The sequence below is a fragment of the Meriones unguiculatus genome, chromosome 1, assembly GCF_030254825.1.
Source record: "Meriones unguiculatus strain TT.TT164.6M chromosome 1, Bangor_MerUng_6.1, whole genome shotgun sequence".
NCBI classification, from domain to species: Eukaryota; Metazoa; Chordata; class Mammalia; order Rodentia; family Muridae; genus Meriones; species Meriones unguiculatus.
The window spans coordinates 1,361,105-1,373,978 of NC_083349.1; the positions used below are offsets into that span (position 1 = coordinate 1,361,105).

A 12,874-nucleotide genomic window follows, 5' to 3' on the forward strand; every position below is an offset into this window, starting at 1 on the left:
GTTCTTCTACATGTAGACATCCAGTTAGACCAGCACTAACTGGAAGATGCTATCTTTCCCCCATTGTACTGTTTTGGCTTCTTTGTAAAAAAATCAAATGTCCCTAGGTGTGTGGTTTATTTCTGGGTCTTTGATTCAATTCCATTGATCAATCTGTATGTATTTATGCCAATACCGTGTGGATTTTATTGCTATTGCTGTGTAGTACAGCATGAAATCAGGGATGGTGATACCTCCGAAGTTCTTTTATTGTACTGCATTGTTTTAGCTAGCCTGTTCTTTTTTGTTTATTTTGTTTTTAATTTTTCTACATGAAGTTGAGGATTGCTCTTTCAAGGTTTGTAAAGAATTGTGTCTGAATTTTGGTGGGAATCACATTGAATCTGTAGATTCTTTTTGGTAAGATGGCCATTGTTGCAATATTAATACTATTGATCCATGAGTTTGAGAGATCTTTCTATTTTCTGATTTCTTGCTTCAGTGATTTGAAGTTCTTGTCATACAGGTCTTACACTTGCTTGGTTAGAGTTGCACTAAGATATTTTATATTATTTGTGGCTATTGTAAAGGTGTTGCTTCCCTAATTTCTTTCTCAGCCTGTTTGTATAAAGGAGAGCTATTGATTTTTTGAGTTAATTTTGTGTCCAGCCACATTGCTGAAGGTGTTTCTCAGCTGTAGGAGTTCTCTGGTAGAATTCTTGGGGTCACTTATGTATACGATCATAACATCTGTGAATAGTGATACTTTAATTTTTTTCACTTCAATTTGCATCATTTTGATCTCCTTTAGTTGTCTTATTGCTCTAGCTAGAACTTCAAGTACTATATTGGATATGGAGAGAGTGGACAGCCTTGTCTTGTCCCTGATTTTAGTGGAATTTCTTTAAGTTTCTCTTCATGTAATTTGATGTTGGCTATTGGCTTGATGTGTATTGTCTTTATTGTGTTTGGGTATGTGTCTTGTATCCCTGGTATCTCCAAGACTTCTAACATGAATGGTGTTGGTTTTATCAAAGGCCTTTTCAGCATCTAATGAGATGATCATTGTTGTTGTTGTTGTTGTTTTTTCTTTGAGTTTGTGGATTATGTTTTTGAAGTGTTCTTGGGTTTAGTTTATGAGTATGTGAGTATTTATGGACCAATGTTCATAAGGGAGATTGAGCTGAAACTATCTTTCTTTGTTGAATCTTTATGAGTTTTAGGTATCAGGATGACCGTGGCCTCATAGAATGAGTTTGACGATGTTCCTTCTGTTTCCATTTTGTGGAACAGTTTGAGGAGTTTTGGTATTAGTTCTTCTTTGAAAGTCTGGTAGAATTCTGTACTAAAACCATCTGGCCCTAGGCTTTTGTTTGGGAGACTTTTAATGATTTCTATTTCCTTAGGGATTATTGGACTATTTAAATAATTTACCTGTCTTGATTTAACTTTGGTAATTGGTATCTATCAAGAAAACCATTCATAGAACATATAACACCAAGAATAAACCATAGTCTAAGCTGCAGATTTCAGGTGAGATACTATTTTTATTTTTGTGGAGTACAGGCTTATGAAGTAAGCTCTAATGTTTCTTTGGATTTCCTCAGTGTCTGTTATTATGTCCCCTTTTTCATCTCTGATTTTGTTAATTTGGATACTGTCTCTCTGCCTTTTAGTTTGGCTAAGGGTTTGTCTATCTTGTTGATTTTCTCAAAGAACCAGCTCTTGGTTTCTTTGGTTCTTTGTACTGTTTTTTTTGGTTTCTAATTTATTTATTTATTTCAGCCCTGAGTTTAATATTTCCTGCCATCAACTCCTCTTGGGTGGGTTTGCTTCTTTTTGTTTTAGAGTTTTCAGGTGTGCTTTTAAGTTGCTAGTATGAGATTATGAAGGCACTCAGTGCTATGAACTTTCCTCTTAGCACTGCTTTCAGTGTGTCCCCTAAGTTTGAGTATGCCTTTATTTTCATTTAATTGTAGAAAGTCTTTAATTTCTTTCTTCCCTGACTCAGTGGTCATTGAGTAGAGAGCTGTTCAGTTTCTTTGAGTTTGTAGGCTTTCTGTTGTATCTGATGTTGTTAAAGTCATGGTGGTCTGATAAGATACAGGGATTATTTCTAGTTCTTGTATCTGTTGAGCTTTCTCTGTAACTGACAGTGTGGTCAGTTTTGGAGAAGGCTCTGTGAGGTGCATGTCCCTGTCACGTCCCCAGGTTTAGGATGATCCCAGTAGATGGGATAAATTTACACATTCAATTTCTTTATGTAATAGACGCATACTTAATTAAGTAGAAGAAACTATACCCTGTTGTGGAGTGCTCAAGGAAAAAGCAATGTCAGCAGGGAGAGGTGCCTCTGGGCTCAAAGTTGGTGAGAAACAGGCTTATCTCTTGCCTGGAGCAATCCCTGCTTAAGGTTCTATGTAATTTTTTTTTCAATTTTCTTTTAAAGAGAAACAGGGTAATTACCCTCTAGCAGTTGCTATGGCAACAGTACTATAGCCTGGGAGAATTTTCTTTTATTCCCCTACCTATAACTAGACAATTAACTCAATTATTAAAAAAAAAATTAAATGGCACACTAAACCATTGCACCATCTCTGGAGAATAATAAGAGAGACATATATGGCAGGAAAAGGTAAGTACCTGGGAAGAAAGGGGTTATCAGTGATCAGCTAAACATTCTGGGACACAGTAGTAGTCACATTTGTCCTATATAAGGCATTCAGGTGGATGCAACCAATGGGGTTGCCATCAGCCCCCAGAATTTTGGATCTTACTACAACTTTTCAAGATAGCCACCATCTCGAAATTATGAGAGTCTTCTGGACCAGATGTTGGGTATTCCTGTGGACCTTAGGACTATCAGAGAGCACAGGTCAAGGAAATGCTTCCTTTCTGCCACCTACTTATTAGGAACCTATAAGACAAGCAAAAACTTAACAACCTGACAACCATCAAATCATAGCTGCGGACCAAATTCCAGGGAATAATCACTAGTGTGTGTTTCTCATCTAATCCTCATGGTGACACACAGAGACTTGTGTAGTTACTCTCCTTACTGATGATGTATTCAGGACCATGTTGTTAGCAGGCGGTAGAGGAGGGGAATGAGCTTTGACTTTAACACTTATGTTCCTACTCGGGAAGCTAAATTATTTCCTTTTTCCTAGGACTAACTGCTGATCTTTATCCTTTTTTTTTTTTTTTTTTTGGTCCAAATTCAGTTTGGGTATAGGAAAGGATTGAATTTAATTGATTTTTTTACTTTTTAGTTTGAAAAGTAGATGGAGAATGCTTTTTTATTTTTTTCCATTCTTCAAAGTTTGTGTTTTAATACTCTTAACTAAAATGGTATATGTAATTGGGAAAAAATGGCTTCCTCTGAAGATCCAACATGCTGGAGTGTTTTTATTACATATTAGAAAATTAGAGGATAAATTTTCAAAAGCTAGATGTAGTTCCTCAGCACTTTTAGACTATCCTCTCTGGAGAGCAGCAAGAGTAGGTCTCAGATGATGAGCCTGCTTTATATGTCTTAGGACAGCTGAGCTTCTTATGAATATAGTATGGCAGGCCCAAGTGTAGAGAGCAGTTAGACAAGGAAGTCCTTCTTTGAGACAGGAGATCAAGGTTTCACTTTGACTAAGCAAAGATATATGCGCTACTACTTCTGAGAGATGCACAAGGAAGTGTGAAGAGCACCAGATCAGCAGTTTTGTTCTTTAGTATACAGCAAAGAGCAGGAATATTGTGTAGATTTGCCTCATGTTTTTAGAGGGTAGTCTGCCGTGTAAAGCTTGTGGCTGCAAATGGAGCAGGCAGGAGTATAATAAGGCATGTAAGAAATAGTGGGGGGGGGGGTGGCGATCTTTTATTTCCTACTAAAATTATATCTGTCCTACTTCTTTGCTTCTTCTTTGTGGTTTCCTTAGGTCACTGGACCTATTTGGGCTGGGGAGAACATCAGAGTACGTAAGCATTTTAATTTTCTTATCATCTTCTAAACTTTTGTGTGTGTTCGTATGTGTGTGTGTGTGTGTCCGTGTGTCCACATGCCTGTGCATGTACGTGTGTGTGGCATACAAATGTGCATGTCGTAGTGGGAGTATGGAGGTCACAGGAAAACTTAGAGTTCTCTTCTTTCAGCATGTAGATCTCACAAATTGAACTCTGTGTGTCTGTATCCGGTGTCTGTACCCATTGAGCCATTTTGCCAGCCCTTTTTAAAATTTTTTTCCTTTAATGTTTTCCCTGTCAGCTATGAAGCTGGATGTTCCTGTTTACCGGTATATGATGTAATTCACTTCTCTACTCTTTTCCCATTTTTTTTTTTGGTGGCAGGTGGCATAGGGAGTGGTAGAAAAAGGAAGAGAAGGAAAGAGAAGAGATTGATTTTGAGTTCCTAATAGGACTACCGAGCTGTTCCTTATGTGGTGCCATCGGCCTGTGGTGTTGGCACTTTAGGTCTCATAGAAAGTTTATTCTGAGCTGAATAGAGGCAGGGTCATTGTGCATTTTAGTGTGGCTGTGTGAAGATAAAGCGGGGAGATCTGCAGAATAGGCTGATGTGTCTGGTTCATTCCTCTAGCCAAGTGTCATCTTGGGAAATGACAGGCCATGGTTTGACCTACACTAGAACCCACCTTTGTTCTTTGGCTTGGAGAGCAGGCAGCCAGTTCTTCCCAGCAAAGTGCTCAGTTTGAGATGATTTTGTCCTTTGGACAGGGCGAGAACCAGTCTCGGTATATCCAGCGGATGGTCGGACTTCGGTGGTCATTGTCATTGGAATGTCTAAGTCCTTCCTGTGGCTTGAGTCCTGAGTATTTCTGCTGCTAGAGAACTGCTCCAAAGAAACAGCCCAAGAAAGATAAATGTTATGATTCTCAAATGGGCAAAAGTAAGCCACATACACATTAGTTCTCTTTTATTTCTTCTCTGGCCAAGAAAACTCTAGTGGTATTCAGGATTTAAAGACAGTGATTGAATCCGAGAGAACTACATGCCAGAGAGGCACAGTAGTCAGTATTTCGTTCACTTTTCTTGAGTGTTGACTGTGAGGTTAGAGGGCCATTTTTGATATAGGCTAAATTACCTTGCCTAGGCTGCATTTATTTTCTTTTTTTAATTAAATTTTTATTTTTTTATATTAATTACAGTTTATTCACTTTGTATCCTACCTGTAACTGCCTCCCTCATTCCCTCCTATTTCCTCCTCCCTCTCCCTTACATCCCCCCACTCCCCTTTCCAAGTCTACTGATAGGGGAGGTCCTCCTCATTTTCCATATGACTCTAGCTTATTAGGTTTCATCAGGACTGGCTGCATTGTCTTCCTCTGTGGCCTGGCAAGGCTGCCCCACCCCCTCCAGGGGGCGTGGTCAAAGAGCCTGCCACTGAGTTCATGACAGAGACAGTCCCTGTTCCACTTACTAGGGAACCCACTTGGAGACTGAGCTGCCATGGGCTACATCTGAGCAGGGGTTCTAGATTATCTCCATGAATGGTCCTTGGTTGGAGTAACAGTCTCAGAAAAGACCCCTGTGCCCAGATGTTTTGGTTTTGTTGCTCTTCTTGTGGAGCTCCAGGCCTCTCCAGGTCCCACTATCTCCCCTTTCTTTCATAGGATTCCCTGCACTCTGCCCAACGTTTGGTTAAGAGTCTCAGCACCTGCTTTGATACACTGCTGGGTTGAGTCTTTCAGAGGCCTTCTGTGTTAGGCTTCTGTCCTGTTTCTTGTTTTCTCCTTCTTCCAATGTCCATCCCATTTGTCTTTCTGAGTGAGGATTGATCATCTTACTCAGGGGCCACTTTGCTTTTAAGGATTTATTTATTATTACATATACAGTGTTCTGCCTGTAGGCCAGAAGAGGGCACCAGATCTCATTATAGATGGTTATGAGCCATCATGTGGTTGCTGGGAATTGAACTCAGGACTTTTGAAAAAATAATCAGTACTCTTAACCTCTGAGCCATTTCTCCAGCCTTACATTTATTTTGTATTATTGCCTTTCATGTACATGCTGAGTGAATTACTAAATTTTTGTTAGAATGTAACACACACACACACACACACACACACACACCCTCTCATGATACCATCTTTCTTATCTGGACTCTAGCCAGTGTTCCCTTCCCCCTCCACTTTTACCTACTGAAAAGCCACAGTTCTTCAAAGCAATAAAGCTTCTCTTCCTCCCCCATCAGGAAATGAACTTTCTTTTCCTTCAAGTCATATAGCACCTGACATACGGTATTCTCATGTAGGAACTTCCTTCAGTAAAAATTCAGTATTTGATCCATATTTTCATTCTCCATATATTATAAATCTTCTTTGTAGTTTGGGCTTGCATGTGTAGGCATCCAGCATTTGAATGAGCAGCTATTCATTTCCATCTTTCAAATAAACTTTACGAGGGCTTTTCCATTTTCAAAAAATGTGTTATTTTTCTTTATTTTGAGACATGGCCTCACTATGTAGCCCTGGCTGGTTTGAATCTCTTTTATGTAGACCAGACCTCAAACTGGGGCATGTGTTAGCACACCTGGCTGGTTTTTAAAATTTTTGCCTTTAAACTAGCTCACAAGTCTCTTTGGATGAGTAGTCAAACTTGTGCTCCGCAGCTGTTATTTTTCTGTAAAGCTGGTTTCTCCTAGATCACATGGCACTGAGGGGTAGGTTGTAGAGGCTATGGCTGCCACTAGAACAACTTTTATTCAAGCTGAAGGGTTTACCTTTTTCTTAATTTCCCCTTTCAGTTTCTAATTAGCCTCAGTGCTCAGATGCATTTATTTCTTTCCCTTTAGCTGTAGACTGACATCGAAGTCTTGGAGCCCTCTTCTTATCCTTGTGTATTTTTTCTCAGGTTAAAGAAAAAATACCATTTTATAAAAAATATTACATCTGGTGTATATCCTGGCACCATCTCAAGATTAAGTAATCTGGATAATACTTGACAGGGCTCACATAGCTCAGGTTGGTCTTGAACTTGCTGTGTAGCTGAGGATAGATTTCAGTTCCTAATCCTCTTGCCTCTACCTTGCAAGTTCAGGAGTTACAGCTGTGTCTCTCATCAGTTCTGTCTGCATTTTCGTTTGTGTGTTTGAGTTCATTAGGTCTTTGCTATTTCTGCTGTTTGGACACAAGTCAAGATTTCCTGCCCAAGTGGAAGTTTGATCTTACAGTCTTATGGAGATTTCTGTAGCTTACACTGCTACCAAGACTATCTTTCAGAATTACTAACATGAGGTGCCCATTTTATGCTAAAAGTATTTTTGTTTGGGAATGGTGAGTGCTCCTTCTCTTCATTGTGAGCCAAATAGGAACTTGGAAAAAAAGGACATGTGGAACCTTGTTAGTTATATACATACGGGTATAGCATCAGATATGGCTTTTATGTAATGTAGTTTGCATACTATTGGTTCATTCCTTCCCAAACAGTTTTTATTTGTGATGGTAGTTGTTTTAGTTATCATTAAGAAAAGCTAGCTAAACCAGGCATGGCGGCACATGCTTTTAATCCCAGCCTTGGGAGGCAACAGTAGGTAGAGCTCTGTGGGTTCAATGCCAGCCTGCTCTGCAGAGGGAGTCCACGACAGCCAGGGTTCTGTCTCAAAAAACAAAAAACAAGCAAACAAAGAAAAAAGATAAAAGAAAAACTAGCTAGTTGATGATTTGAAAAGCAAAACTAATTTTGATTACTATTGCTTTGTCAGTAAGAATGTGGATGTGTTTTCCTCTCTCAGTCCATGCTCAGGATAGGATTTCTCAGCACAGGGTATAGACTGTTGTTATAGAAACTTGATGTTACAACGAGACAGTTCTGCTACTGTTCTTAAGCTGCACTTAGAGCCTTAGGCTCAACACAAAAAAGCCTTGGCTGTGGATGTCCAGATTTTAAGACCAGCTTCTGACATGCATGCTTAGTTGGCTCAGTGCATGCATTTCAAAGGCTGTAAACTTTAAATTAAAATGTATTTTCTTCTAAGACACAAAAAAGACATTTTCCTCTTTGATAATCGCAGAGACCCAGAATCCATGTGAGATATTTCAAAGCAGAGCTTAACTAGGTTATGATAGCTAGAAAGCTGGAAGAATTATTCCAGAGAACTTTGCCTTGAGAAAATGCAATTTAGGTGTTCCTCTAAGAATCAACAGTAAAATGAAGCTGTCATGTCTATTTGATAAAGAGAGACGTCATTTTGCACATAGTTTTGATGTCACTGGAATTTTATGCAGCTCAATTTTTACTCTTATTTTTAAGTTTCAGGTGTATGGCTACCTAACTTAGAAGCAGTAAGCATTCTGAAAAATTACATAAAACCTGGGTGGTTGGTTTGTGTTTTTTGCAGCCTTTGAAGACCCTGACAGTGCTGTCGATGACCGGGACAGTGACTATCGCAGTGAGACCAGCAATAGCATCCCTCCTCCTTACCACACCACTACCCAGCCCAACGCTTCTGTGCACCAGTTCCCTGTACCAGTGCGATTGCCACAGCAAGTGGTTCTTCAAAGCAGTTCCCGGGACTCTTGCAATGATTCTATGCAGAGTTATGACCTTGACTATCCAGAGCGGCGGGCCCTCAGGTCGGTATTGATCCAGGTCCCATGATGGCCACTGACAGGCAGAGCTTGGTTCTTTGATGGAGGTTGTAGTGGAAATGTAGCAGTGTGATGGGGAGAGCTAGAAGCATTTATGTAGGTTTTTGTTCTTCGTCTCTCTCCCACACACTTACGTGTAGGCATTTCCTGTAGGAATACTTGTCTTTGTGATCCTATCGGTGAGGGCATGCCCACCTGAGTGAGTGGTTGAAAAATACCTGGTCCTCCTACGCCATCACTTCTCTCCATTAGTAATTTTAACAAACCATTTACTAAGATTAAAACAAAGAAAATGACCAGTATAAGTATTTGAGTAGTCTTTTTTATTTCCCTAGAAGGTTCATAAGGATATAACCTTATTATATAACTGATATAATCTTATTATAGCAGATTTGGTATTTTTGGTGAACTTATTTTAATTTACTTTATTAATTTCTTAAATACAAAATATTTATATGTTCAGATAAATTTTAAGGTACGATATGGCATTTGGTGAACAATCTCCCACCCATACCCCTGGTTGTTCTCCATCCCATGTGCCATTTTCTTCTTGTCTTCTTCATATTGCCATTTTTATGTACGCTTCCATAGACTATTGTGAGTATTGTGTGTACTGTGAGTATAAAGGAAAAATATGCATTTGTGTTTATTCTTACTCCCCAGTGTTTTAAAAAACGATTTCAGCTTAACTTTTGGGGAAATGATACAACAAATACTTAGACTCTTGTTGCTTAGACTTAGTTACATTAACATGTAGCCACTTTATTTGATTTCATTACCCCTAATATATCTATCCATGTGTGCTTATTCCTGACATCATACAGTAAGTTGCAGACACTATGTTATGTCACTAGAAAGTAGTTTAGTACATAACTTTTGAAAAGGGGACTTCATCTTCTATAACCTTAGTGCTCTGATAATACAGTGACATTATCTCAAACACAATTAATTTCTCCAGTTCTCCCAGGGCTCTTCATGCACATTTTTCCTCCCCATTTAAAAATTTTATTTTATTTTATTTTGAATCAAGGTCTTATGATGAAACTCAGTCTTGTATTTTTTTTCTTCTTGAAAAATAGTAGTTTTCCTTTTTTGACAGGTGATCAGTCTAGTCAAGAATCACGAAACATTGTACTTGGGTTTCCTGTTTCTTTAGTTTCCTTTAATTTACCAAAATTTCTTTGCTGTGTTTTTTCTTTAGCTGTGTAAGACACATTTTTTGAGGAAGCGAAATCATCAGTTTTGAGACTATAATTTAATTTGGTTTTATTTGATTGTTTTTTGTGTTTAGAATCAGTTTAAACATTTTTTTTTTTTGCAGAAATACTAGATATGGTGATATTTTCTTCATAGTTCATTCAGGAAGTACATACTTTGTCTTATTAGGGATACTTTATTTGATATGTTGGTAAAGAAATCTAGTATATACTGTATTGCTCCCTAGTATAAAAATACTCTTCCTCATTCATAACTAAGTAATATCTGGGATTACAGTAGTAGTGCATTTCCAGAAAAACTTTTACCAGTGATTTTTTAATATAATTTTTTTAAAGATTTGTTTATTTTGTGTATGAGTGCTCTATCTGCATGTACACCTGCATGCCAGAAGAGGGCAGAAGATCCCAGTATAGATGGCTGGGAGCCACCATGTGGTTTCTGGGAGTCGAATGCTGGACCTCTGAAAGAGCAGACAGTTCTCTAAAACTGCTCAGCCATTTCTCCAACTCTACCAATGATTTTTAACATCTGTCAATTCTTGCTTGAATCATTTATTTTATTGGTGAAAGAGTAGTTATTTTAAAAATCATTCAGCTGGGTATGGTGGCACACACCTGTAATTCCAGCACTCAGGAGGAAGAGTCAGGTGGATCTCAGTGAGTTCAAGGCCAACCTGGTTTACAAAGCAAGTCCAGGACAGTAAAGGCTGCACAGAGAAACCCTGTCTCAAAAACACAAAAGAAAAAAATAATCCAATTTGATCTCAACCCTCCCCCCAACACACACACACACACACACAGCCATTTCATGTATTTTATACATTGGTGAAATATTTTGTTTTTGTTTTTTAAGAGATAGGGTTTCTCTGTGTACTCCTGGCTGTCTTGGACTCATTCTGTAGAGCAGGCTGGCCTTGAACTCGCTGAGACCCACCTGCCTCTGCCTCCTGAGTGCTGGGAGTAAAGGCGTGTTTTACGATGGTCAGCTTTCCTTGGTGAATTTGTATCTGGAGCTACTTGCTAGACAACCTCATGCCCTAGTTTACTGTCAGTGTCAAAAGTCTATTCAATGAAGTTTCTCATACAACAACTGTGACACAACACAGATCCATACTCTGAATCTAAAACAAATTTATTAAAGTATATTAACATAATAGGTTCATATTCCGAATCTGAAATGAAATATATTAAAATATATTAAGAATCATATGGAAGCTGGCAACTTAATGGTCTTACTGAATGGGTGGTTACATTTATTGCTTGGTTGGTTGGTTTTCAGAATGCTGGGGATTGAAGTTTGTGCCTTGTGCCCACAAGGTCAGGTGCTCTGTTGCTGGGCTACCTCCCAACACTCTGTGCACTGTTACTTTTTGTGATCCAGTGCATTTAACTGAAGCTGCTTGCATGACCATGGTGAGAGGTTAGAGGGTTTTTTTTTTTCCTGCATTGCTTTTTATTTTATTTACTTACTTATTTTAGGCTGCAGGTTCTTGATCTACTGCCTAGGCAAGCCTAGAATTCCTGAGTTCAAGTGAATTCAGGTGAACTCAAGTGAACTCCTGCTTTAGCCTCTTGAATAGCTGTGACTAACAGCTGCCACTATGCTGAGTGCTTATGTGTTTTATTCACTTATACTAGTTTATACTGGCCTATTTTAAGAAAAACTGTATCAAAATTTGTTTTACTTTTGCCCTTCCCTCTGTGTGTAAACATTAGATACATAGGCCAGCAGCATCCTAACTACATACTCTTTTATTTGGACAAATTGATTTACCTAATCATTATATTATCTTGCCCATTTTTCTGGTTGTTGATATAATAAATATCACTTAGAAGAACATTAATGGTATATTTTAAGTTACAAATTATTTCTCTAAGATTTTTCTATAATTGTTCTCGTATAAGCTAAAATTTACTTGTCTCAATATATAAAATTAAGTTTAAAAACAACAATCATTTTCTTGGGAGGGGATGGGGAAAGGGCTACAGCTGGGATACAAAGTGAATAAATTGTAATAAATAAAAAATTAAAAAGAGGAAACAAAAAAAAAAGAAACTATCATTTTCAACATAGGAAAAGTTAAAAGGATTTTTAAGTCATCAGTTTGTTCGTTTGTTTGTTTTTTGCTTTGTCTGGTCTGGTTTAGAACTTGTTGTGTAGAACAGGCTAGCCTCAAACTCAAAGTACTGGGATTATTTAGTCATGTGCCCCTCATGCCCAGCTCTTATAGACATTTTTTTAAAATCTGATGTTTTGAGATGATTTTTCATTAGAAAGTTTGGAAGAGTAGCTGGGGGGGATGTTTCATGGGTGACACAGTCCTGACAATCTGAGGTAAAGCCTCAGAGCTGATAAGAACTGGACTCAGGGACACAGCAGTACCAGCCCTGGTGTTTATCCCCACCAGGAGATGAGAGACAGACAGGAGTGTCTCACAGGGCCAGCAGGCTGGGCACACAGTGTGCCTCGGCACACACATTGTGACCATTTGAAGCTAGGCAGAAAGCAAGGACTAACACCCGAGGTTGTCTTCTGACCTCACATGTGTTCTGTGGCACCTCTGTGCCCGCATTCACACAACGATACGTAGAAAGAAGATGAAGATGTTACTAGCATTAATTATGAACAGTTCACAGATTTAGACTCAGATCCTTCAGTTACACAGTTTTTAATAAAACAAATTTCAGATCTTCCGAGGAACAAATATGTTTTAGAGGAAAAATAGAAGCATAAAAGTAATTATATTTACTATAGCTATGGTTATCTGTAGATTTATTTTGGATCCTTTCCACGTTAGAGTTATATTGTTTGTTTCCTCTGAAGACAGGGTTTCTCTGTGTAGCCCTGGCTGTCCTGTACTTACTCTGTAGACCAGGCTGGCATCGAACTCACAGTGATCCACCTGCCTCTGCCTCTGCCTCCTGAGTACAGTGCTACATAGAAAGACCCAGACTTTAAAAAAATAAAAATAAAAGTGTGTGGGTGGATGTTTGATTTCTTAGCCATTTTACTTGGGGAATCCAGAATAACAGGGACTTTATATAATTTGATGTTTTATACAGATGTCATTTTATGTTCAC

At 38.5% G+C, this 12,874-nt stretch overlaps 1 protein-coding gene across 7 annotated transcripts in view; it reads left to right on the forward strand.

The window, feature by feature from the left end:
* Positions 1 to 12,874, forward strand: part of Unc13b (unc-13 homolog B) — a 209,801-nt gene that overhangs the window by 105,166 nt on the left and 91,761 nt on the right. For 4 of the 7 annotated variants that reach the window (XM_060378463.1, XM_060378439.1, XM_021634449.2 and 1 more), the window contains exon 8: positions 8,327 to 8,561. In XM_060378463.1, coding sequence (XP_060234446.1) covers positions 8,327 to 8,561 — 235 coding nt within the window. Of the gene's footprint in view, positions 1 to 3,911; positions 3,948 to 8,326; positions 8,562 to 12,874 lie in introns of all 7 variants that reach the window. The other 3 variants (XM_060378471.1, XM_060378444.1, XM_021634448.2) reach the window with 1 other exon arrangement.